This window comes from Rana temporaria, chromosome 3 (genome assembly GCF_905171775.1).
Source record: "Rana temporaria chromosome 3, aRanTem1.1, whole genome shotgun sequence".
Lineage (NCBI taxonomy): Eukaryota > Metazoa > Chordata > Amphibia > Anura > Ranidae > Rana > Rana temporaria.
Window position 1 is genome coordinate 365,341,149 of NC_053491.1, and position 27,892 is coordinate 365,369,040.

Below are 27,892 nucleotides of genomic sequence, written 5' to 3' on the forward strand. Positions count from 1 at the left end.
CTCCTCTCCCCCCCCCTCCCCGGCCGGCGTCTTCATTGTCACTGTGGGTACCCGGCCGTGACAGCTTTCGGCTTCACGGCTGGGCACCCACTGTGCACGCGCGCGCGGCCCGGCGCTGCTTGATTGGACAGGCGATCACCTAGGACCTGTCATGTGTCCTAGGCGATCGACTACAGGGAGGGGCTGCCAAAAGGCGATTAAGCTTAATCGCCTTTGCAGCCCCTCGGCGGAAGGAGGAAGTGGGACAGGAAGTCCCCTTCTCCTAAAACCCCCACTCCCCCCCCCAAAAAAAATTACATGCCAAATGTGGCATGTAAGGGGGTGAGGAGTGGGATAAGCGGAAGTTCCATTCTTGGGTGGAACTCCGCTTTAACCACTTATGGGCCGGAAGAATTTGCCCCCTTAAAGACCAGGCCATTATTTGCGATACGGCACTGCATCGCTTTAAAGCGGTTGTATACCCAAAACATTTTTTTTAAACCTGCAAGGCAAAGGCACAATGAGCTAGTATGACTAGCATACTAGCTCATTATCAAGTACTTACCTTAGATCGAAGCCCCCGCAGCGGTCCTCAGACACCTCCTCTGTCGCCGCCATGATACCCGGAGTGACATCCGGGTATCGCCGTTCCGGCACTGTGACTGGCTGGATTGGCCAGTCACAGTGCCAATACAGAGGAACACCAATTGGTCTCCTCCCCTTATGAGTCCCCCTCCCCTACAGTTAGAATCACTCCCTAGGTAACAGTTAACCCCATGATCGCCCCTAGTGTTGACCCCTTCCCTGCCAGTGACATTTACACAGTAATCCATGCATTTTAATAGCACTGATCACTGTATAAATGTGAATGGTCCCAAAATAGTGTCAAACATGTCCGATATGTCAGCCGCAGCGGCAGTCACGATATAAAAAAAAAAAAAAAAGGCATAAATCTATCCCCTATTTGTAGACGCTAGAACTTTTGCACAAACCAATCAATATATACTTATTGCATTTTTTTTTTAACAAAAATATGTAGAAGAAGAACAAATATCGGCCTAAACTAAGGAAAACATACAATTTTTTTTTTTAAATTGGGATATTTATTATAGCAAAAAAGTTTTTTTCAAATGTATCACTCTTCTTTTGTTTATAGCGCAATAAATAGGAACAACAGAGGTGATCAAATACCACCAAAAGAAAGCTCTATTTGTGGGTGGGGGGGGAATCATTGGGTAAAGTGTTACATGACCGTGCAATTGTCATTCAAAGTGCAACTGCACTGAAAAACAAAAATTGGCCTGGGCAGGAATGGGGGTGAAAATGCCCTGTAGTGAAGTGGGTCACTTTTATTCCTATTATAAGGAATGTAAGCATCCCTTACAAAAAAAAAAAAAAAAGGCATGACAGGACCTCTTTAACCACATGCCGACCGGGCCAAAGATGGATACAGCACGCTCGGCTTATTCTGGGAGGGCGTTCTCCCGGAAATATCCGTGACCACCGGGTCCGGAAGACCCGGCGCCTCACGGTAAATGGCCCCCTGATATCGGCCATTTACCACGTGATCGCTCCATCAAATGACAGAGCGATCATGTTATGACGCCAGTTCCTCTCTCTGTACCCGTCGATACAGTGTGAGAGATAGTTTGCAGCAGTGCTGTGGGCTGGATCTGTAGTGCCCACAGCGCTGCTCAGTGCCCATACTCTTCCGTCCGCCCATCCATCTATCCTCATCCAGCCATCCATACTCCGCAATACTCAGCCATCCACATCAGTTCGCATCTATGCCACTACTACAGTGCCTCAAAGTGTAATTATACAGTCAAATTAGACTTGAAATGTATGACCCTAGAACGTCTGCTGGTGCTCCCTGCATGTTGGGCCTCTGTATGTGGCCACGCTGTGTAAAAGTCTCACACATGTGGTATCGCCATACTCAGGAGTAGCAGAATGTATTTTGGGGTGTAATTTGTGGTATGCATATGCTGTGTGTGAGAAATAACCTGATGACAACTTCCTGAAAAAAAAATAATAATAATAATAATAATCTTGATTTTGCAAAGTAATTGTCAAAGTGTGAGAACACCGAAAGCTGAAAATTGGTCTGGTTAGCAATGGGCTTAAAGTGCCCAGTGGTCAATGTGAGATCTAGGGTCAAAAAGTCACCTCAGCTCCCATATTTATGCTAAAATGCAATAATAAAAAAAAGTGGGGGGGGGGAGAGGATACCAGCTACCTGAAGAAGATTCAGTTCGGTTTTTGTTTATAGCGCAAAAAATAAAAAAACCGCGGAGGTGATCAAATACCACCAAAAGAAAGCTCCATTTGTGGGAAAAAAAAGCACATCAATTTTGTTTGGGAGGCACGTCGCACGACCGCGCAATTTTAATTTAAAGCGACACAGTGCTGAAAGCTGAAATTTCGCCTGGGCAGGAAGGGGGTATATGTGCCCAGTAAGCAAGTGGTTAATAGATGATGCACACTGACAGCATCCCGCTGTCAATCAGCACAGAGAGACCAACAAACCAAGACAGAATATGAAAATGCCTTTTTCTCTTTCGTTCATAGACGGACACAGCCTTCATTGACCTTAGGGTTATGCTTCTTCCTACCAGGAGATTTAGGCAGAATTCTACAGCACTTAAGGTGTTAAAAACTTTCCTTCATGCCGCTCCTCCCAGGGGGCGTGGCTCCCCCAGGCATAACCCACACCCTGCTCTAGCAGCCTCAGTTTGTTTTCTGCCTAACGACAGGAGGTCAGGCTCTCTCTGGAGTTCCTGGACTCTGGAGTTTTTTCTTGCGATTTTTCTCGCTTTTTATTATTTTGTTCCTGCATTTTTGAATCCTGCGATTCTTCTATCAACAGCCAACTGGGTGACAGGCTGGGTCCTCGACCCTTGTAGTCCCCCCATGTTCGGCCTTCGAGCGTGTGCGGCCCTCAGCTTAGCTTTGGGACGTCCACGACAGGCCCCGTTGCTCCTGGGGAACTTCGGTTCTAGGGCACACATATGACCGGTCTTTTATGGCCTTGTCACATTGTGTCTGGCCGACAGCCATGCCGTTCGCGGACGTTGGTTCTGTCTGGGATACCTCCAGCCGGGTAGTCGCAGGACAGGTAAGTAGTGGCCCCTTGGGAGGTCGACTGAGGGTTTTCCCTGCTTTCCTCTCTCCCTTATTCCTCTCCCTCCTTCCCTTTTTGGGTGACGGCTGTGAGGGTTTTTTTTTTTCTGGGGCTCATGTTCACTGGGCCCGGGTGTAGCAGGGGCTGTGTGTGTGTCACTGCAGGGGTCTGTGGTGTTCACTTCTGGGCCTTTGCAGTGTGCTGTGAGGTGTTTCTGTGTGACAGTTGCTGAAAAAAAAAAAAAAAAAAGTAGTCAGTGGGCCAGATTCATGTACAATGGTGCAGATTTGCACCGGCGTGGTGCATCATTTTTAGACTACACCGGTCCAGCGCGGAGAGGCAGTTAGGTGATTCAAGAAACTTTTTTTGTCTACGATGCCCCAGCGGGGCGAATTTTAGACGGCGTAAGGCGGGGTAAAGCCAAATGGGAGTCACCCTATGCTAATGAAGTGCCGACCGTGGCGCAGGGGTCACGCCGGGGCGCATCTTAGACCGCACATGCTCAGTGACATCCAGGGGTAAATGCCCCAATCTGCACATGCTCAGAACTGCGCCCTGGCGTGATCCCTGAGCTACGCCGGTCCACTACCAATGCCCAGTCCATAAATCAGCCCAGACTTCCGCCCTGCAGGTGCAAATGTACTTAAGCTTTTTTTTTCCAAGCTAGGTCGTTTGCATTGTGGTGGGGCAGTTATGGCTGGTGAGGTCATCCTGCAGGATGCTGGTTAATTCCAGGATGACTTCACGGCTGAACCTGTAGGTGCGATACACCTCCACTTCCCCCATGTCAAAGACGTTACAGTAATGCGCGGGCGGAAGATCCTCTCCCGTGCCCTCCTAGGTGCCCTTCGACACAATAGTGCAAGGACCACGGCTGCCCCTGGCATGTTGGCACACAGATGTGTTGTCCAGCAAGTGTTGTTGCTCAGTTCGTTTGTAACGCTGCTGCTTTAGCTGCTCTCCAGCTGACCTCTGCAAGTTTGGTGCAAAGTTACCCCTGCTTTTATGAGGTGTAACTTGGCGCCGAAAATTTCAGCTCCGCTCACCGGGAGTAGCCTGCGCCGGTCAAGCTTAAGTTGATGAATCGGCCCAACAACCTCATTTGCATATTTAAAACACAAAAACCATGGCCGCGCCAGATCCGACCAGCGTAAATCTGCGCCAACGCCGCGCCGGCGTGGAAAGGTTACACCGAGGCGATGAAGTCTATTTGGAGGCGTAATCTGATTCTCTGGGTACGGTGCAGGGATCCGCCGGTGCAAATCTGCACTTACGCCGCGCATCTCCCAAAAAAACGGTGTAAGTGCTACATGAATCTGCCCCATCGTCTTTTTAAATCTGCGCCATTGGCGGCTATTTTGCCGGAGCCTAGCCTTATATAGTCCGGCGGCCATTTTCTTGTAGTCCTATGCTGTTTTGCATTCGGCGGCCGTTTTTCCTATTTTCGTCTGCCTCGTGTGGCGGCTGTTGGCGCTGCAATCACCTCGGCTGTTTCTCAGGGAGAAGCTGACACAGCGCTGCACGGCTCTCAGCACACCCTGTCCTTCTCAGACCATGCTGCAACAGGTGGGGTGGTGAGTACCAGAGACCCCCATGTTCTCCTTTAGCTGCAGGGAGGTGACCAGTGGGGATTTTTTTGTCCTGCCTTGCAGGAGGGGGGGGGGGGGGTGTCTCAGCGCTGGCACTGTGGAACCTGAGCCAGGTCTCCCTCTCCACTAGGCCTGAGTTAACCCTTAGCGTCCCTTCCCCTGCCACATCTGTTTATGTGGCTATCCTGGGTTTTCTTGCCAGGTTTGCAGCAGCTAGTGCCCGGATGGGGGGTAATAATGCGCCCCTTCCTGGAGCCTGCTTCTGGGGATGTCTCTGACATGGAATCTGGTTCTGGTTTGTCAGAGGCTGCGGACTTGACCCACATGGATAGTGAGGATGTCTGCTGCAGTGTCAGCAAAATTTGTTGGAGCTCTTGTTTTTTTCTGTGGTGCGTGAGACTCTAAAAATTGAGTTTGTGGTGGAGACACCACCGTGTCAGTACCTTTTGGATCCGCAGACCGCCACGCACTGCTGAAGGGTTCCTTGTGGTCCTTATTTGGACAAAATGTTATACAAGGAATGGGATGCACCACGAAAAGTTTGTCAAACAACTTTGCAACCCGTTACCCCCTTGAGGGGGATTTAAAATATAGGTCTCTCCTCCGCCAGTGGACCCCCTATGTCCAGACTGCGCAAGGCCGCCACATTGCCTGTGGAAGGGGCTCCTGCATTTCAGGAACCCGCTGAAAGGAGAGCGGAGGCCGTGGCCCGCTCCCTATTCACCGTGGTGGTTTGGGTGGTGAGGCCGGCTCTGGCCGGGGCCCTGGTCAGACTGGAAGGGCGAAGCTCCTGCTGCAGGAGCTGGAAGAAGGGGCTTCCGAGTCCTTTTGGGACCTGGCTGAACGATAGTTCAGGGTCAGAATTTTCTCTGCGAGGCGGCCATGGATACGTTCCGGGGCTTACGTCTATGCAGGGTTCTGCGCCGCCTTGTGTGGCTGAGGCGCTGGTCTGCGGACTAGTCCTCTAGGGAGGCCTTGGTGTTGGCCTTTAAGGGGGAACGGTCCTTTTGGGACTTCCCTGAATGGCATCATTGAGGCTGCCACGGGTGGTAAGCGCATGCTGTTCCCACAGTCTGGGAAGGGCTAGGGACCTCACCCTGTGCAAGGACCCTCCTTGCCTACCTCCGAGCGTTTTTTCGCCCGCCCTGTGCGGTGGGGGTAGGTCTACATGGTGCTTGAATCCCCGCTGCGGGGTAGCAGCGCACCTGATACCGCATGCCTAACAAGTCTGCGGACATACCTGCTTCCGCCTGAAGGTCTGTTCCCACCCGTGTCTCGGGTGGGAGATTGGCTTCGCATTGCGAAGTGTTTTCCTTGGGGTACAAGATTGAGTTTCTCTCGTCTGCCAAACAGGTTTTTTCCCTCCGGCCTCTGGCCTCTGTCAGGGGCTGTCCAGGATCTTCTGGTCAGGGGAGTGATTGTGCCAGTTCCCTCGTTGGAACGGTCTCGGGGTTTTTACTCCATTCTGTTTGTGTCCCCACGGAGGATGGGGCCCGGTCAATCCTGGGCCTCAAGTCCCTCGTTTGTTTTGTCACAAACTTTTTGGTGGTGTCGATTCACTTGGTAATAGCGGCACTCTATCAGGGGGATTTTCTGGCATCCTTGGATGTCATGAACGTGTACCTGCATATCCTCAAAGCACCAGAGATTCTGTGCTTTGCGGTCGGGGGGGACCATTTTCAATTGGTGTCCTTCCCATTCGGCGGTTTTTCGCCAAGGTACTCGTCCCGATACTGGCCCGGCCGGGGGTTTGTTATCATGGGATGTCTGGACGACATTCTCCTAGGAGCTTCTTCGAGCTCTGCATTGGTGGAGCCGTGTCTATCACGTGTCAGGCTCTCCGAGTGTTCGGCTGGTTTCTGGATTATCCTGAAATCAGGGTTGATTCCGTCTCAGGGACTGGTATACCTGTGACTAGTCCTGGATTCCCCTGGGGCGGCAGTGTTTTTCTCTTACCGGAAAAACTTCAGACTCTGCTATCTGCTGTGCAGCAGTTGCCGACCCAGAAGCGGTCATCTCTGCGATTCTGCAGGAAGGTTCTGGGTCAGTTGGTAGCCTCTTTCAAAGCAGTTCCGTATGCCCAATTCCACGCCAGGGTACTACGGAGGGAACTGCTGTCACGATGGGACTAGCTTCCGTCATCTCTGGATTACCAGATTCAATTGAGTCATCTGATCATGTCTCCCCTGGTGTGGTGGCTGGCGTTTCCGGTGCTTCGGGCCGGAAAGTCATTTTTCTGCTGGACAGTGGTCACAACGGATGCCAGCCTCTCAGGTTGGGGAGGGGCGCTTGGGGCACCCAGTCAGCCCAGGGGCACTGGACTCAGGTGGAGTCCTGCCTACTGATCAACGTTCTGGAGCTCCGAGCAATCAAGCTTTGCCTTGCCAGGTGGTCCCTGGATCTACAGGGCCGACAGGTCAGGATCCTGTCCGATGACGCCACGGCCTTGGCGTAGGTTGATCATCAGGGAGGCACAGGGAGTTCTGTTGCAGCGACGGGGGTCGCTCATATCCTTTGGTGGGCCGAAGGGTCTGTTCCGGCTCTATCGGCCGGGTACATTCCGGGAATACGGAATTGGCTAGCCGACTACCTAAGTCGCACTGCACAGGGCCAAGGAGAGTGGTCTCTCCACCCGCAGGTGTTTCAGGGTTCTGAGCCGAAAGCGGGGCACTCTGGGCGTGGACCTTCTAGCATCCCGTCTCTATCGGTAGGTGCCACGGTTCGTGGCCGGGTTTAAGGACCCGTGGGCGGACGCGTCAGGCGCTGAGTGGAAGCTGTGGGGATTCTATCAGTTCGGATTGCTCCGGTTTGGCCGCGTCGCTTCTGGTACGCGGACCTAATGCGTCTGGTGGCAGATGCCCCCTAGTGTCTTCCCCTGGAAAATGGTCTTCTGATACAGGGTTCCGATCTTCCACCCTGTTTCACAGCCACCGGCCTTAGCGGCGCGGCTGTTAAGAGCCAGGGGCTTAAGGACCGAGGCCTATTGGGCTCGGTGGTCTCTACCGTGCTGCGTGCACGGAGGTCAGCCTCACGTAGGTTTTTTTCCTCATACATGGAAGGCCTACATCTCGGTGTGTGGGGAGATGAACTGGCACCCCCGTACTTACGTGGTGTCCCGGATCCTGCAGCGGGGAGTGGACCAGACTCTTGCCTTGTGCACAATCAAGAGTCAGCTTTCTGCTCTGGCTGTTTGCTTTCAGCGTCCCTTGGCGGCGCACTCCTTGATTCGCACGTTTGTGCAGGGGGTCCACCATGTGGCCCCTCCGGTGCGCCCTCCACTGCCCTCATGGGACTTGAATTTGGTCCTCTCGGCGCTTCAGCATGCTCCCTTTGAGAACATTCGGAAAATCCCTTTGCTGACTCTGTCGCGGAAGGTGGTCTTTCTGATAGCTATTACCTCTATCAGACGAGTGTCTGAACTGGCGGCCTTGTCCTGCAAGGCCCCCTACTTGGTTATCCATCAGGATAAGGCGGTGCTGCGCCCGCAGCCCTCTTTTCTTCCGAAGGTCGTTTTCAGCTTTTCGCATTAACGAGGACATTGTTCTTCCATCCTTATGTCCTCAGCCGAAGAACCCGAAGGAGGCCATTTTACATTCTCTGGATATGGTTCGGGCCCTTCGAGTTTTACTTGTCGGCGACAGCTCCGTTCCGGAAGTCGGACTCGCTGTTCGTGTCTGTGTCCGGTCCCAGTAAGGGCCTGGCAGTCTCGTCGGACACTATTTCCAGGTGGATCCGACAGGTTGTGCTTCAGGCCTATGCCCTGAAGGGGCGGGTGCCCCCCTTTCGGGTCCCTAGCGCATTCGACCAGGGCGATCGGGGGCCTCTTGGGCTTTCCGACACCAAGCCTCTGTGTTACAGGTGTGTAAGGCTGCGACCTGGTCGTCGGTCCACACTTTTTCAAAGTTTTATAAGGTGGATGTGAGTGCATCTTCTGATGCCTCCTTCGGCCGCAGGTGTTACAGGCGGCAGTTTAAGGTTGGAGTTCCTCCGTTGAGTAACTCCGGTTTTTGTTTGGGGTGTAACCTGTTTTTGCTGTGTTATTTTTCCCACCCCTCAAATTTTTTGACACTGCTTGGGGACGTCCCTAAGGTCAATGAAGGCTGTGTACGTCTATGAACGAAAGAGAAAAAAGGATTTTTGTACTCACCGTAAAATCCATTTCTGAGTTCATAGACGGACACAGCACCCACCCCTCCTTTGTTTGTACTGCTTGTTACGAACTGAGGCTGCTAGAGCAGGGTGTGGTTTATGCCTTGGGGAGCCACGCCCCCTGGGAGAAGCGGCATGAAGGAAAGTTTTTAACACCTTAAGTGCTGTAGAATTCTGCCTAAATCTCCTGGTAGGAAGAAGAATAACCCTAAGGTCAATGAAGGCTATGTCCGTCTATGAACTCAGAGAAATGGATTTTACGGTAAGTACAAAAATCCTTTTTTCGTTGGAGAGAAGAGAGGGGGAAAAAAAAGGGGGGGGGGTACCAGAGGGGTTAAAGTGATTGTAAAGTCTTTATCGAGTGCCCCCACAGCAAGCAGCTTTCTATGGGAGCACCAAGCTGCAGCTCCCTGTGTCCATTCAGGCATGGCACTTCCATTCGACCCCACCCATGCATTAAGATAAAGGAGTTGTAAAGGCAGGGTTTTTTTTATGGAGGGACCCATTGTGGTCATGGGAACAGTGTGGGTTAAACTTCCCATGTCCTGATTGCCTTGTGTCTGACACCTGTCACATGTGTTGGCACTATACAACTCCTGTATAATGAGTAAAGGGATCGCTGGAGGAATACTCACAGCTTGTGCTGCAAAGCAGAAGGGATACAGCTGTCCTGTGTCTCACAGCTGAAGGTTTTTGGATAAACCAGGGAGGGTGAACCAGGAGACCAAAGCCTCAAAACGGAGCAGTGGCCTGCCTTGTCCTGTAGCAGAATACGTGCTCAAGATGGTTCCCAGGCTGAAGACAACCAAGGCAATGCCTCCAGGGGCAGGACTATGCACAACTGTATGTGTTGCAAATTACCATAGCAATGATGGGGGGGGGGGGCACAAAAGTGTCGCATTCACAGATCATCACTGTCTAGTACTCATGCTGCCCACCCGTGTTCTATGGAATCAAGGGCCTGGAGGTCCAGGGACTACCCCCATGGGGAGTTGTTGGATGGGGTTCCCTACAAGGAAAGGGCAGAGTCCCAGACAAAGGAGCCCAGAGCAGAGAACTGGAATACCTAAGGGAAGTACCGCCAGGTGGAAACGGTCTGCCTTGGCAGTGCATACCCACTCCTCCGTGGTAGCGTTTTCAGGGAATGGATCACACTAGTGTGCATTGCCCCTGCTAAACCTGTAGCACACCTTGTGGCCAACTGCCCCACATTATAAATTGTGCCAAGCGTGAACACCAATGCAGGATCCAGTGCTGGAAGATACGTTACAGGCTGGGGTTTGGGTACCATCCCTGAAGCCACCATCGAACACCAATTCATTAACTGCAGGAGGTGGCCATCGGTCCTACTCAGTTGAAAATGGGTATTAGTGGGCGTATTCAAGGTATAATTAGAAATCATAAACCAGTAGAGGCCATTCATCATCTAAGCACAAGCAAAACACAGATGATTTCTGGAAGTATGATTGTTTATACGACTGTCCCACAAATCTGTTTGCCAGTGCCCTATCATCTGAAGGTGGCTACATTTAACCCAGGGTCTACGATTAATGCGTAGCTCCACTTTTGTTGAGGGGGGAACACACACACTACCATCTGGGTGATATATGTACATTGCAAGGATGATGACCTTTGTTGCAGGTTCCTACCTTTTGTTATGCTGAAGGAATCCCTCTGCAGCTGCACACCTGACAGTTAATAAAACCATTCCCATTAGACTCACTCAGTACAGAGAGACACACAGAAACAGGACTGAGGACATCTACTGGGCCTGCATCCCTTTAGACATGTACCTATTCAAAGTAGCTCTCCAAAAATGACATTTTTGTTGCACGGGATGCCTCCAAAAATGACATTTTTGTTGCACGGGATGCCTGAAATCTGACTTGCATCTTGAGCAGACGTGTGGGAAAATTGGTGAGCCAATCACACAAGCAGGAAATTATGTCTCTGGGGAGTGGTTAGTACACATTCTGTGTACAGAACAACTCCAGGTAGCCATACTGCAATGCATTCTCAGAGAATGACAGCAGCTGCAGATTGAAAAGTAAAAGGTAATTTTTAATAACATTCAATTAAATTATGACTATATATATATATATATATATATATATATATATATATATATATATATATATATATATTTTTTTTTTTTTCTTTATTTGCCATCCCCCCCCAGAAGGTGGATTTGCCCTTTGAAAAGGAGCCCAAGTCCTATACTGTATGATTAAGAAAAACTATATAGTAATTTTTGGATAGAGAAGTATTATGGCTTGTTCACATTGCCTGGGTACTAAATGCATCATTTTAGCATGTGGGCAACTTTCAGCGTGTTGCGCAGGTTATTTTACAGTAAAGTCACCACACTCATGCAAGGACATGTGGTGCCTCTCGGTGTGCTGTGGTAAAATGCTACACACCTGCATAAATTAGTTTATATGTGCCTAAAGCAGTGAATGGCATTTAGCCAGTGAGGAAAAATGCGTATAAATAAACCTTCAGCACTCCCGTTTGTTTTTACAGCTATCAGGGGATCATTTTGAGCGTTTTCACGTAACTTCCTATCACATAGACAATAGTTTTCCAGCCACAGGGTGAGGGGGAAAGTCTGCAACAATCATATATTGTATTACATATAATTTTTTTTTTAAAAAGTTACCTTTTTTGGAAACAGATGCATTATTGTTTATGAGGTGCCATAGTAGTCCCTGCATTCAGTTTCAGAAGCATAAATTGCAACATTTAATTGTCACTCAGTCTACCCCATTGCTGCCATTGTCTGTAGCAATCTTACAACACAGACAGTTTCATAGCACAGAAGACAACCACAGACAGAGTTTATTTTTTTTTATATATTTTTAAGAGGAGAAAAATAAGTTAGCATCAATTCTACAGCAAAAGGCAAAGGCATTTTTAGAACTAAAATTATGAATCCAAAAAAACACCAATTTTATTTCAAGGAGCGACTTTGGATTTTTTTTCGCTTTTAAAGTGTTGACCTAAAGGAGCGATGGTGAACCTTGGCACCCGAGCTGTTTTGAAACAATATTTACTCATGATGCTCATGCAGTGTAGTTGAGCATCATGTGAAATGTAGTTCCAAAACATCTGGGGTGCCAAGATTTGCCATTACTGACCTAAGGTCTGTCACATACAGCTTAGGATGCAGGAGACAAGTTTAACACGGAATTCCAGGAAATTAGACTTTGTAAAAAGTGAAGGCACACTATGGGTTAAGTCCAAATAGGTGCATGTCACCTTCTGGACTTCTTTCCTCTAAGATCAGAGCAATAAACCTGTCAAGTGTAAATAATAAACACATACACAGAGCAGCTATGCCCACCCCTCTCCTCCGCTTCCCAGTTTGTGAATGTGTTCACATAATACCAAAGCTTCTGTGATTGGGCAGGCAAGGGGAAGGGCAGGCACATCAGCTGCAGCAACTCTACTGCTGAAGATGCAGAGATCAGAAGGATCCGCTTCGGGCTCCCGAGAATACAGCAATAGCCATCTTCCGGCAGTGCTATAAAACCTGTCAAATATAAACAATAGAGATAAGGCCAGGAGATGCCATGCAGTCTTGGACTTAATGTGTTCATTACCCCAGCATTTCATATTACCGATATGTGCCTGCTGTACCAAGTACAGTGAAACCTCAGACTGTGAGTAATGCTGCGTTTCGCAATACGAGCACTGTATTTTTAAAAATCCAGACTCGGTTTGTGAGCATTGTCTCACAAAACTAGCAGGATTGAAACCAAAGCTGTGTGCAGTACCGCATTTGGCCAGAGGTGGTGGCGCTGGAGCTGAGCGGCATCTTTTGGAAATGCTTCCCGAGCCTTTCAAGAGTTCAGCCGAGCTGCCCTCTGGCGTTTCCGGCTCTCTGGCTCCCCCCCCCCCTCTGGCAACATGCGGAATGAATGATTTTCCTTTCCTTTGATTTCAATGGGGAAACTCGCTTTGAGATGCAAGTACTTTGGATCACGAGCATTCTCCTGGAACGGATTATGCTCGTAATTCGAGGTTCCACTGTACACTGTTCCATATTTATTGCTTCCTCTGTGTGAAATCACTGATGTTCCTGCAAGCCGCTCTGTTTTCCTATTAAAAACTGACCACATTAAGCAGGAGAACACACTGTGGTCATTTTTCCCATCCAGCCTGTATGCAGCTGAGAACAGAGGGAACGCTATATTATATATATATCACACATATACATACACTGCTTAAAAAAATTTAAAGGAACACTTTGAAAACATATCAGATCTCAACAGGCAAAAATCTCATGCTGGATATCTATACTGATATGGACTGGGTAATGTGTTCGGAATGAAAGGATGGCACATCGTTTGATGGAAATGAAAAAATTATCCACCTACAGAGGGCTGAATTCAAAGACACCCTGAAAATCAAAGTGAAAAAATTATGCAGCAAGCTAGTCCATTTTGCTGAAATTTCATTGCAACAACTCAAAATGGTCCTCAGTAGTTTGTATGGGGAGGCACCCCCAAGTGCTTGTATGCATGCCCAACAACATCAGAGCATGCTCCTAATTGAGACAATGGATGGTGTCCTGGGGTATTTCCTCCCAGATCTGGACCAGAGCATCACTGAACTCTGGAACAGACTGAGGTGCAACCTGGCGGCACCGGATGAACCGAAACATAATGTCTCAGATGTGTTCTTTTGGATTTAGGTCAAGTAAGCGTGGGGCCCAGTCAATGGTATCAATTTCTTCATCCACAATGAACTGGCTGCATGCTCTCGCCACATGAGGCCAGACATTGTCGTGCACCAGGAGGAACCCAGGACCCACTGCACCAGCTTAGGGTCTGACAATGGGTCCAAGGATTTCATCCAGATACCTAATGGCAGTCAGGGTGCCATTGTGCAGGATATGCTTCCCCAGACCATCACTTGCCCACCACCAAACCGGTCATGCTGAACGATGTTACAGGCAGCATAAAGTTCTCCGCAGCTTCTCAAGACCCTTTCACATATGCTCAGGGTGAACCTGCTCTCATCTGTAAACAGCATGGGGCACCAGTGGCGGACCTGCCAATTCTGGTGTTCAATGGAAAATGCCAAATCAAGCTCCAGTGTCCAGCAGTGAGCACACTATGATGTCGGGCCAACACCATGAAGTCAGTTTCTGATTGTTTGGTCAGAGACATTCACACTAGTGGCCTGCTGGAGGTCATTTTGTAGGGCTCTGGCAGTGCTCATCCTGTTCCTCCATGCACAAAGGAGCAGATATCGGTCCTGCTGATGGGTTAAGCACCTTCTACGGCTCTGTCCAGCTCTCCTAGAATCTCATCCATGCTCTTGAGACTGTGCTGGGAGACACAGCAAACCTTCTGGCAATGACACATATTGATGTGCCATCCTGGAGGAGTTGGACTGCCTGTGCAACCTTAAAGCGGGGGTTCACCCTTATAGGGCACTTTTTCCCCTTAGATTCCTGCTCGTTTTCTCTAGGGGAATCGGCTATTTGTTTTAAAATATGTGCAGTACTTACCCGTTTACGAGATGCATCCTCTCCGTCGCTTCCGGGTATGGGCTTCGGGAATGGGAGTTCCTTCTTGATTGACAGTCTTCCGAGAGGCTTCTGACGGTCGCATCCATCGCGTCACGATTTTCCGAAAGAAGCCGAACGTCGGTGCGCAGGCGCAGTATAGAGCCGCACCGACTTTCGGCTACGAGTGACGCGATGGATGCGACCGTCGGAAGCCTCTCGGAAGAATGTCAATCAAGAAGGAACGCCCGCTCCCGAAGACCCATACCCGGAAGCGACGGAAGAAGATGCAGCTCGAAAACGGGTAAGTACTGCTCATATTTTAATACAAATAGCCGATTCCCCTAGACCGAACGAGCAGGAATCTAAGGGGAGAAAAAAAAAATTTAACAAATGGGTGAACTCCCGCTTTAAGTAGGTCCAAGTATCTCCTCGTGCTACCAGTAGTGACACTGACCCTAGCCAAATGCAAAACTAGTGAAAAACAGTCAGAAAAGATGGGTGTGGGATTGAGTCAAACACCTCTACCTAAAAAAACCATTCCGGTTTTGGAGGTCGTTTCATTGTTGCCCATCTAGTGCACCTGTTAATTTCAATTGACAGCAAAGCTGTCAAAGATAAGGATCCCAGGTGTTACTTAAATTGTTTTGAGGGTATATATATATTTTTTTTTTTTTTTTTTTAGAAAAAAAATGTCAGGCCAAAACCGAAAATGACTATTCTTTTTTAATAATTGTATGTCAAAACACCATCCCCACACCTCCTGCCACAGTGCCACCATCACCTCCTGCCACCATCTTTTTTCTTTATTACCTTGAAGCAGGGCTGGACTCTGGGCTGTGCTGTCACGGCTCCGTCCTCTGCCGAGTGTCACTGCCAAAGTGTCCCTCCGACTCGATCGGCTTTTCAAAAATGGCACCGGGTGGCGCCATTACATATCTGTGCATGCGCTCGGGAAAGCTTGTATCCGCTCGGCGCATGCACAGATACGTAATGGTGCCACCAGGCACCATTTTTGAATAGCCGATCGAGTCAGGAGGACTCAGGAGGGACACTTTGGCAGTGACATTTGCCATAGGCAGAGGACGGAGCCGTGACAGCCCAGCGGCCATCATTTTTACGGGCACACGATGCCCATATCGGCAATTTTTAAGCATGTCGCCAAAACAGCTGTTTTCAGACAAAATATATATAGATGTAATACATATACAAATGTAATACATTAGGTTGTTTTACCAGGGATTGTTCACAATCACTAACTCGAGTATCATCATGTTTCCCAAAGCTGCTGAATTCCTGGAATTCAGCTTTAAAGGATAAGCATACACACATACATTACTTTTTTTCCTAGGAGCCTGCAGAGCAGTCCCCCAGAGATCAGCAGATCATGGGTGCAATGTCAGGATCCTGTAGACACTCAGTAACTGCCTATGCAGGAGGTACAGGCAGACAGCTATGCTGACCTCAAGGAAGATCGCCATGTCCACACAGTTCATTAAGAACTACAAGCGGTCTTACATGGTGGAATAAAATGGATCATGTGGGGGGGGAGGTCATTGGGGGGTGCAGGTGCTTCAGTAACATTACACCCTGCATACGAGTATTACTAAAAGTGAACTTATCTTTAGACGCTTGCATCGAGAATGGAAGAAATCCGATTAGGAAAAATAGCAATTTATTCTGAACGGAGGAAGAGTTTTTCTAGAGTCCATCCATCATGAAATTCATGACACCATTCCTCCAGCAGATTCACACACACACACACACACTTTCGTACCCCCCCCCCCCCCCCTCCCGCAGATTAGTAACACTCCTGGATTTTTACAATCAAGTTTACAAAAGAATGATTAGTCAGTCCTCTTATAACGCACTGCAAACACAAAAGTATATTTAAAAATAAGCAGACCAAGCAATAGTGTGTTTTAAAACAGAAAGAGAACTTAAACTCAAAATCAAATCAGACATGGCATTTTTCTGCCCTGAAGCATTGGCAGAAATTTGCCTTGTGTCTTAAAACATAAGTGTTGATTAATTTAAAGCTGAACGCTGGGCACGAAAACTTCTATTTAAATATATTCCTCAATAGCCACAAGGATATAAATCCACTTTGTGTGTACCAAATGCCTTTTCAAACCCAGGATTACCTTAAGAATCTAGTAGTGACATCACTGTCAGACAGCAGCACTGGGGGTGCCCCACCCACTGCGAAAACTACAAGGGGGCAGAGACAAGACCAGTCACCCTGCACAAGTAGAGAGCAGCAGTGACTGGTCTTTATCACAGGAAGCTCCTGCACAGAGGCAAAGTATCACATGGAATTTCTGCACAGATTTGGAAGAAATACACAACATACAGCATAAATATATATATGTATTTAGACAATACTTATCCCAGAGTTCAGCTTTTAACATTTCAACACAGTTTATCATCTAGTTTTTTCCTGTTAACTGGAAATAAAACGGACCCAACACTAGGAACAGTGAGAGGAAAGGATGGCAAAACTCTGGATAATACTGCATCACAAAATGGTGCCAAATTCTCCTAAACAGGAGAGAAACAAGATGGCATATAAAATGGTTTTTGCTGGATATATAGAAAGGGTCATACCAAGGAGTGAATTCTCATTTGGTGTAAAAAGGTGCTGGGACCGTGTGAAGGCCAAGAAACAAAATTCCACCCAGGAAACATTTAGGTCTGTTCTACTAATTTTTACCATGGGAGGAAACCTTGAAATAGGTTTCAGGTCTCAGGAAACCGACTAAAATTATTAGACTTACAGCCATAGTAAATTAGCAAGATCAGTAGCTTGTTGAGACTTAAATAATAATAAAAAAAATAGAATCAGGTTTACTTCATAAATCAGGAAATTAAACAAATATTAATGTCCAGAAAAGAAACAAAACAGTGATATTGTAGTAACTCATGCCATTGGTGGTCAGTGTATGACACTGCTCTGTGTCTCCAATAACCCCCCTAGCAACCTCTGGAGGAAGCTCAGGGTTCCATGTAACATTGGTTAAGAAAGGCTGGTCCAGGCAAAACAAGTGGATAGCTACTTTGGTGTTATGTTGTTTTCTTCTCATAGAAATTGAAGGGTCAGCTACACCTTCAGGATAAGGACAAAAAAAAAAAAAGCAGAACTCAGGCCAGAATAGAATTAGTAGGTCAGTAAATGAAGGAGATGGCATACAGTTCAGATATGCACATTTCTGTACTTTTTAAATGTGAGGATTGCATTCCCTCCCAAAATCAGCAACCTTTAGGTCTCAGGTGAGGCGCCAACACAATGAAACTACATCCTGGAGGGACAGTCACAGGCCCACAGCCAGTCCACAAATAGTTCTAATAACAGCTAAGGAATTGTCTGTACATGGCTTCCTAGAAAGAAGTTCATCTGAAAAACATCCGATCTTCTAGTTTTCTTTTTTTACGTGGTTGAACAATATCATCCTCTGAGTCCTCACTCTCCTCTTGCAGGTTTTCCTTCTGCTGCTGCTGCTGCGGCTGCTGCATTTTGGGAAACATCTTGTCCCGGTAGATGCCATTTAGAAGCTCCTCAAAGTATTCCTCAAGTTTAATGCCTGCGTTTGCCACTTCAGAGTCAGGCTGCAAAAAGAAAAAGAATAATGGCCACTGATCACAAAGATTGTTTCAAGAAAAACGGTCTCAAGTCACTAAGCAGAACTCAATGTTTGTCAGAAACATCAACATGGCAAAAAAGTATAAATTACTCATTTCAGCCAACCTTACAAAAATACATAAATTTAAAGCAAAACTCCAACCAGGAGGAATAAAATCTAACCAGCAATGTATCTTACCTCCAGCAAAAAATGATTTTATTCTCCCCCAAACATCCCCTCATACGAGTCCTGTTTAGCTTATTTTTATCTGCTTTGGGAAACTGATGCCGCAGTTTTCTTCCAATGGAAAAATAGATCCTGGTTGCATTTTCACTTCTATGTAGTTTCCTAAAGCAAAGTTGTGATGTGCTCAAATCACACTACCTTGGCAAGCACAATCTGCAAAGCACCTGGCTCTCGTTGGCACATCACAGTCCATACATTTCCATGGAATCATGGAAATTGTAGCTCCTACTCCTAGAAACACATTGGATTTGACATGCACCACCTGCTCATTTCCACCTGGGCCCAGTAAAAACTTTAGTGAAGGAGCCAACAAAGTTATATTAAAAAAAAAAGCATATGTAAAAAAAAAAAAAAAAAAAAGTTGTGCAAGGGGAAAGGGAGCCACTAAAGTGACACAAATCAATTTTTTTTTCTTTAATAACTTAAAAGTATGCATTAACTAAAATAAGGACCTTCTATTATGCTCAGCCTCCTCCATTTTTTTTTCTTTTTGGTGCTACTGCTGTGACCTGACTGTTACAGGCTGGATACATGTAGGAGAGTAGCCAATCTCTCTTGCTTGCTTCAGAGAGACTGGAGACTAAGAAATATGGACTATAGGATCTGTAGCACTGGGGAGCCAATGGGATGACGTTACAAAAAGGCAACAGTAGGAAATTGCATTTAAAACCTAAAAAGTAGTGAATGCGGATAGATGTTTTTTTCCCGCCAAATATAAACACTAGATTCACACATGCCCTAGGAAATAGAATAAAATAAAAAAAAAGGAACTCCAGGGTCTGGATTTGACTGAATACAAAAAATTCATAGGTTTACACAAGAATCTTACCTCATTGAATTCTGCACAGTTCTGGAATATCAGGCGTACATCGCTCACAAACTCTTCTGGATGCGAGTAGTGAGGAGATCCATTTAGTTGAAGTTTTCTCTTTATGTGTGACAAGTCCATTGGCCGTGCTATAATTTTATAGTAGTCGGGCACCTGGAAGAAAAAAAGACAACATTTAAAAAAGGAACCTGTGCAAAATACAAAGTAATTGCAAAAGTTTTAGGCAGTGAATAAATTCTGTAAAGTACGAATGCTTTCAAAAATATATATTTTAATTGTTAATTTTTACGAATTCACAAAATCTAAAATGAGCAAAGAGAAGAAAAATTGAAATCAAATCAATGTTTGATGTCACTACTGTTTGGTTTGAAACCAGCAGCAATTCCTGCACTTCCACAAAGTCAGGGATTTTGTAGGATTAGGCTGGGTTCACACTACTACACTACTTTCATCCTACTTTGCTCTGCTACATTGGTCCTACATTTATCCTACATTGGTCCTACATCCATCCTACTTTCATGAACAGGATACTACTTTGGTCCAGCTTCAATGATATTCAATGGGCCTGAAGTAGGATCAATGTAGGACCAAAAGTAGTACAGGGAGCATTTTCAAAGTCGGACCGACTTGTGTAGGACGCTACAAGACGCTCTCATAGGGAAACATTGAACACAGAGCAAAGTAGGATGAAAGTAGTGTAGTAGTGTGAACCCAGCCTAAGTGTCAGGTGTACGATTAAAAGTCTTCAAAGTTGTTGATGAAATTAAAATTCAGGATAGGACAAATACCCCTGATGGGCTTGGGTACCATGAACAGGTTTGAGCCAGGGTTGTCCCGATACCACTTTTTTTTTTAAGACAGAGTACAAGCACCGATACTTATTTTCAAGTACTCTGCGATAATTTTTTACAATTTATGTTTTTTTTTTTTTTTACTACAATGCTTTCTCTCTCTCTCTTTTTTTTTTTTTAAGGGGGGTGGGGGGGTTGAACAGTGCTTTTTCTTTTTTTATTGCAATTATTTATGGCATTTTTTTTATCAGCCCTGTTTGGTGAGATTGCAGGGGTCTTAACAGATCTCTCGCATCTCTCCTCTGAGACAAAATGGACACAGATTCCCCAGTCCCCTTCTCTCCAGTCATTTTCAGCACAGCTGAGGCTGCTAAGACAGAGGCTCCTCTCCATTCATAAACCGAAACATTGTAAACACAGTTTATGATGTTTGTTTTGTTAATGGACAGTCAGTGATCACAGACTCTGTACATTCAAAAAAGAGTAAGGAGCCGGGTTTACCGACTCCTACCTCCGCTCTCCAGCCTGACAGATCAAGGGGGTGGAGGAGGAGCATAGAGGGGGGGGGGGGGGGACAGCAGCATGGAGGGAGAGAGACAGCAGCAGAATGGAGGGGGGCTGGAAAATGATGCGGGGACAGTCAGCAGTGATCGTGTGTAGAAGAGTTACAAGCACCGATCACCGCAGATTTCACTAAAGCAGCTGAAAGCCGTACGGGGGGGGGGGGGGTTAGGAGGAGGAGGAGGAGGAGGAGGAGGAGGAGGAGGAGGAGGAGGAGGAGGAGGAGGAGGAGGGAGAGGGAGAGGGAAACGGCCGTCAGACTTTTAAATCTATACAGCGGTGATCGGTGCTTGCAACTCCCCCACCGCACTGATCCCCCTGACTGTACAAGTATCAGGTGAAGCATCGGAGCATTTGCATAGGTTGCATTAAAGTGAAAAACACAAGTGTTTACAACCCCTTTAAGCAAGGAACCTTTGTACCCTGCCTGGAGTTCTACTTTAAATCTTGTGATTAGCTATCCATCCTGCTGCAGAACTGGGGAAAAACCCAACCCCTGCCCCCCCCAAAAAAGCACAGATTTAATTGAGGATACTCACAGTAAGGGGAACTGGGTCTTGGAAGGCCAAACTCATCTCATGACAGAAGAGGTATAGGAGAATCCTTTCACACTTCTAAAAGAAAACAAAAATAAAAAATAACTCCTCAGAATTAAGACAATGCTTGAATATTCTGTTACAATGCAGACCAACTACTACAGTACTGCCCTGATTAAGAGGACCTGTTCAGTTAGTTATTCTGAAAAGGGAAAATGCAGAATTCAGTAAAATGTCATAACAGTTGCTAACCTGTCTAATTTGTGGATGGAAGCACTGAAAGCCAACTATCCACCTAATATTTCAGTCTGCCTGTGACAGAGTCTATTTATTTACAGAAGAACGCAAGGCTGTGTTGGAGGTCACTATAGAGACAGCCAATGCCCACATTTAAAGCGATTTTTTTTTTTTTTGCTTAAACAAACTAAGTTACCATGTCATACTTGCCTGCACAATGCAGTCGTTTTGCACAGAGCAGCCCAGATTAGGGGTAGGCAACCTGTGGCGCACCAGCTGTTGAACTACATTTCCCATGAGGCATTGCAAGGTTGGCAGTTACAATTAATCCAAGAGGCATGATGGGACTTGTAGTTCTGCAACAGCTGGAGTGCCACAGGTTGCCTACCCCAGATCCTCCTCTTCGGCACTCCTGGCCCATCCCTCCTGATGAGTGCCCCCAAAGCACACAGCTTCATGTTTCCATTCAGACACAGAGCCATGGCTAGGCCCCCGCACACACTCTCATTGGCTCATTGCTTTTGATTGACAGCAGCAGGGGTCCAATGGCACTCCGCTGCTGCTTCAGCCAGTGCAGAGGGAGAGTCCCGGGCAGCAGAGTCTCTCCTGCAACATCGCTGGATAGAGATGAGCTCAGGTAAGTATTAGGGGAGTTGAGGTGGAGGTGCAGCACACAGAAGGTTATTTTATCTTAAAGTGGATGTAAACCCTCTCCTATATCCAGTGACGTGAACAGCTGCAGATGATCGAGAGATTGAACAAATCTCCCTACATAAGTTTTACATGTATAGCTGCTGCATTTCCCCTTCTACATTCTTTGGAAAGTGCACATCATGTTACAAATCATTCTTCCTCATGCAGCAGTGAGTGAGTCTGGCCATACACTGTGTGAGCCGATTGGACGAAATGCAGAGCCACCTCCGCATCTCTCCTCCAGGCTGGAAAGGCTGAGATCAAATGCTGCGTCCCCAGCATGGTTTACTTCCGCCAGGCCTGACGTCATAACGTCTGGGCCTCTGAGGGTCATAGAGATGACTGGGGACCATATGGTCACCAGAAATCTCTATGCCAAGCTTCTGGCAGTGACAGATTCATTCTCTGGTTCGAAGGGGCAAGCACCGGAGGGCCGTGGGAGGGGGGATTGCCCCTCCAGCCGGCAAGAACAATCAAGCGGCTGAACTGCCGATACGATTGTTCTTATGGTTCACAGAATCGCTCACTGAAAGATGATATCCCGATGATGCCTGTAGCTGCAAGTATCATTCAGATATCCCCACACAAAGTCCATAACGTCATATGAAGTACCTTGGGTGGGAATTGGTTAAACTCCACAATAAGATCACCTCCCAGCCTGTGATTGGACAATGAAGAAGCAGTAGCAGACAGATCTTTCTGCTCATCCCGCCAGGCCACCCAGACAAGCACTAGTGCCAGGTCGTCCAGGTACACTTACCCTCTGATCCATCGGTGGCATTAAAATTGCACCCCCAAGCTTCAGTTTCTCTGCCAGAGATGGGTCGTCACAGTCGTATTCCACTTCAGGTTTGGAAAGATCTCGGCAAAAAGTGCAGATCCATTCGCCACTATGAGGGGAAAAACAAAAAATTACAAAAACCACATTAGCCTTACGCCAATCCAGTGGTACTATTCCAGTCATTAACGAGTCAATAAAAATTAGAAACCATGGCTTCTTTTAGGATCTGTGGGCAGTCACTGTAAATCTGAGGGTATAGATCTGAAATGAGGGGAAGCTCTGCAGATTTAAACATCCAATCATGTGCAAGCTAAAATTCAGTTTTTATTTTTCTTGCATGTCCCCCTCGGATCTAAGCGACAGCGCTTTGCACAATTTCAAGTGCACTTTGCACTTGTAGTGCAAAGTGGATTTGCCTTTAGTAAATAACCCCCATTGTGAATCATTCGGGGGCTGTGCAAACACCATCCCCATTATGGACATGAGCTCCTCCATGCTCCTTTGTATACACAGAGCTACAGAAAGTATTTACTAGCCTTCATTTTGTGGCTAGCTTCATCTTTTGCAGTCGTTCATTTTAATTTTTTTGCCTCCTTGATTTTCTTTTTACATATTCTGTTACATTCTGTGAAACATTTAAACGGTTACGTGGTCCTTGCCAAAGTGTTTTATTTTTACCCCCCCTTTTTTTTTTACTTCTTGCCTGTGAGAATATAATTTTCAGTGTGTTTGCATACAGTCTTTGAAGAACTCCCATTCCGGTTCTTAGAGAGCAGCCCTCATACATCGGAAATTTGCTCTCAAAATGTTTTGATCTTTCCAGTATACCTACAGCTAACATTAAATGAAATCATGTTATGGGTCAGTGCTACCCAGATGTTCTTTTATATTTTTTACCTGGGGAAGTTCATTAGTGTTGGCACATGGCAGGAGAGGTGAAAAACCTTGGGACACTTTTCACAGCACAGCAGCTCGCCTCCGTTCTGACACACTGCGCACCAATCTTCATTAGGGTCATCCTCCTTCCCACCACTCTCTGTCACCTGATACTGGGAGCCCCAGTCATTGGCTCGCTGGTATAAACTCTGCTGAACAACATGGCGGTCACCAGTACTATCGGGAGTGTCTCTCCTTGGTGCAAAGTCTGGTTTGGTAGTACGATTGGCGTTGCGATCAAGCAGCATGGATGTTAAAATGCTGCTTCCTGTGTATTCAGGCTGCGAACGGAGAAGCAAATGGTTATTATGCAGAAAAAAAACCCAAAAATGTACAGAATCATCAAAGAGGACACTACAAAGCACCATTTACGGGATTGTATAAAATGACCAAACCACAAAACAAAAACCACAATTCCAGACTGCCGCCAGGTATAGGCATAAGCCTAAATATGATCTCTGGTGACAGGCCATATTTTTGATTTTATTTCAAGTCCAGCATGGTAGAACTTGTTTGGATCAAGGGATAAGAGGTCGGCCTGCTTGATGTATTCATGCCTCCAGCAACCAAGCTCCGACAGTTCTGTCAGATTTAGAAGCTAGTGGGAAACTGCTACAAACCCATTTTTTCAGATTCCCAATGGCATAATGCATGCATTTTAGCTCATAAATGTTCTATTAGCACACGACAGCAAAAAAATAAAAAATAAAAAATTGCTGTCACAATGGTACACGGCACCAGTCAAAAGGTGAAAAAAATGGTACTCACTGATGCCAAATTTGCGCTGGTGTCGTGGTGCAGCCAGAGGAGACATGTTCCATATTTGGTGTGACTGCCTTAAGTTGGCATATTTTTGGGACAACATATGCGAGTTAACCCTCCACAATAGAGAGACTAAAAATCAACCTCACTCCAGCTTGCTACACTACAGCTATGAAATGGAAGAAACGCTTGCTATAGTAAAATAAACCACCATCAAGTTTCATAAAACTTGGTCCGTATGCTTGCAGCTCAAATACTCTGAAGCATACGATAGTCCAATGACAGGGTGACCATGTTCTCCTTTATCGGTCAATTATAAAACTGTACTTTGTGTGAGCATACCCACAACACATGGAGGTAAATGGTGAGGAACAGAGCGATCTTGGGGCTCCTGCTTACGTCCTTTAATTTTTTTTCTCGAGTACTTGCCTAACTTACAAGTCCCACAGAGCTTTGGTTTACCAGCGAAGACTTTGCATCCATCCATCCACCCACCCACTTATTAGACCGCAGTTGATGTTAAAGATTTTTGTCTGTATCAATGCCTACATCTGCTTCAATCCGGTAAGGGGATATCCTATATGGTGGCGGTTCACATTGTGGTGGATTTGGGTGCCGTTATTCATCACTTGCTTAAGGCTTATATTGTCCACCTGCAATATTATCTTACCATCTGGAAAGCATGTCTTATTAAGATTTGATTCAGGATTCAAGAAAATCTATTTGCCTCTTCATACCAGCCTAACCTATTGGACTTCTTATTCTAACATAATTTAAACTTTGGACTCATTAGCACAATTTTCTCTTTTTATACCCACATTTACCTTGACTGCTTTTTGTCCCCTCCTGGGACTTCCCTCATTTTCTTTATTCTTTTATCTCATTTAAACCCAGATAACTTTACTCTAGTGTGTACCAGGCCTAACAGTCCTGATATGAATCAAGTTTTTTTGTGCAACCCTGGGGGCTGCACAAAACCGCAAACACACGGACAGCTCCGGTCAGGCAAGTTCAGCAACCTCCCCTGCTGAGCTGTTGTCTTCTGATGGGGGGGGGGGTTACACCGATCAGCACTCTGTCTTTGGCTGAAAGGGCTGATTGGGAGTCGCTCGGCTTCTGGTTTTCCAGCATGCACATCCGACAAAAGCCGGCCAAACGTTTTTTTTAAAAGCAGTTTTATGGGGGAAATCTCATGGGGGGCGCAATTTAATGAAAAGATGTACAGAAAAAAGTAGTGTGTGTGAGAAAAATTATAACATGTACACACACACCCCAAGAGATAGATTTATATATCTGCACAGAAACAAGCGATATATTTTACAACTAGTGTATTTTTAAAAAGGTATTAACTTTTGCAGCAGCTTTCTGCATTTCTTGTAATCCTTCTACAAGTACATGCAGTAAAACTTCCTGGTTCCTGGAGGGGGGAGGAGAGGTTTCCATAGCCAAAGGGTGGCAACCTCCTGACCCTGCCATTGCTATGGAAACCCGAACTGCAAGTGATTAAAAAACAACTTGTGCTACACTGAGTATGTGCGAGATCTGCAGGTGCATGCTGGGTAACCAGCATTCAACAGAATACAGGAACAGATAGGAATAGTTACAGTCTGGCTTCAGATGAGATGGCCCTGGTCTGCTGCAAGTTTATACAGCAAGAAAAAAAAAAAGCTGCAAAAATACAAGATGGACCTTAGTTTACAGCATAACTTTATTAGCGTGCATAAGGCTTGTGTATTAGGGGTATTTTTTTTATCTTTAATGACCGGAAGGATTTGTCCCCCTTAATAAACAGGCCATTTTATGCGATAAAGCGAAGCAGTGCTGTAACTGACAATTGCACGGGTGTGTGACACTGTACCCAAACAAAATTGACGTCCTTTTTCCCCACAAATAGAGCTTACTTTTGGTGGTATTTGATCACATCTGCAAAATTCTCGCTCTCATACTTATCCCAATAAAAAAAAAAAAAAAAAAAAAAAAGTACCGTAGATACTCTTCTACTTTTTTTTTTTAAAGCCAAAAAGAACATGCAATAGGTATATATTGATTGGTTTGCTCAAAAGTTATCGCGTCTACAAACTATGGGATAGATCTAGGGACTTTTTTTTTATTGTTTCTACTGGTTATGGCGATCTGTGATTTTTAGCGGGACTGCAACATTGCGGTGGACAAATCTGACCCCAAATTACACTTTTTGGGGACCAGTGACATTACATTAATCAATGTAAAAATGACACTGGCAGGGAAAAGATTAACTGTGTTCCCTCAGCGCATTTTAAATGTGAGGGGGCTTACTGGGACATAAGAGATCACAGTTTCCGATCACTGGGAACAGTAGATCCGTCATGTCCCCTGTCAGAATGAGGATCTGCCTTTGTAAGCAAGGCGGATACCCATTCTGCCTCTGTATTGGGCAATCGCAGGCCACTGGCAGACAGTTTGTTCGACCCATGGGCACGTCTCGCAACTGCGCCTGCCGACATACAATGATGGCGGTTCATGCACAGGTGCCGACCTGACGCAGTACGACTGCGGCTGGCGGTCGTTAAGTGGTAACATAAAACCTGCTCTACGATTCTTGAAAAGCAAAGAAAACGCAATCCATAATATTTGCCACTTCAGTGCCACTTACATTTCGAGGATGCTGCTGTTGGCGCTGGTTGCCTTGCTTTACCACCACAACTGGGTATTCAAAGGATTCGTTGTCAGTGTTGTTCTCTGGCTTTATACGGATAGGCTCAAGGCGAACAACTGGAACTTTATGAGTAGAGTCAGCTCCTCCACTCGGTTTGTTAGATGATCCAGAACTGAGAGGGGGGTAATTGAGAATTAAAAAAAAAAAAAAAAAAAAGAAAAAACCATGGAGGTTCAACACAACATTAGTATAGCACATCCAGTCTACACGAGTGCCAAATTGCTTCGACAGCCTTCCAGTAATATAGTGCTATGGGTCACAATGGTTGGTTGCCAATTATATCCCAGCAAAGGAATGCAGAGCACCGACTAGCAAATAAAGTTTCTTCCATACGATCACCTGAGAATTTATCTAAACTGTATTTAACCATCATTTTTACTTTCCCTAGGTTCTACATTTATACTGAAAGGCATGGGTAAGCAAACATTGAGGCTTTGTCAGATCATTTTATATGGACATAAGTCAGTCTGTCAATCTGGGTATGCAGTGAGAAAGCCTTAAACAGGCAAAAAGGCAAACCGCAGACGCTGGCGTATTTAACCAACCTAACCTTTTCAATTTTTTGGAGCAACCCAGATTTTAATATGCAAGTACTCCTTTACACACGCAACAATTGCATTTTGTCTATAAGTTTCAAGGCCAAGAAAAAAATAACTATTTACGGCCAAGGACTGGAACAGATTATATATAGAAAGCTCAAAGTGTCCCTATTTACAATGGCAGTGAAATTTTAAGATGAGACAAAGAATTTAAAAAAGAGTTCAACAGAAGGTTGCTAGTACCATTTCAGTAAATTTCTTAACACAAATTACCTTCCTCGGCTGCCCACGCTGGACGCACTTGAAGAGC

At 46.2% G+C, this 27,892-nt stretch overlaps 1 protein-coding gene across 4 annotated transcripts in view; it reads right to left on the reverse strand.

The window, feature by feature from the left end:
- Window positions 1-16,216: 16,216 nt before the first annotated feature.
- TRIM24 (tripartite motif containing 24) overlaps window positions 16,217-27,892 on the reverse strand; it is a 137,333-nt gene continuing 125,657 nt past the window's right edge. For all 4 annotated transcript variants that reach the window (XM_040345407.1, XM_040345409.1, XM_040345408.1 and 1 more), the window contains 7 exons: window positions 27,856-27,892; window positions 26,981-27,155; window positions 23,548-23,867; window positions 22,630-22,759; window positions 20,943-21,017; window positions 19,052-19,204; window positions 16,217-17,962 (listed from right to left, as the gene is read on the reverse strand). The exon at window positions 27,856-27,892 is cut by the window's right edge and continues 30 nt beyond it. In XM_040345407.1, the coding sequence (XP_040201341.1) occupies window positions 17,747-17,962; window positions 19,052-19,204; window positions 20,943-21,017; window positions 22,630-22,759; window positions 23,548-23,867; window positions 26,981-27,155; window positions 27,856-27,892 (1,106 nt within the window). In that variant the 3' untranslated portion in view covers window positions 16,217-17,746. The remainder of the gene's footprint in view (window positions 17,963-19,051; window positions 19,205-20,942; window positions 21,018-22,629; window positions 22,760-23,547; window positions 23,868-26,980; window positions 27,156-27,855) is intronic.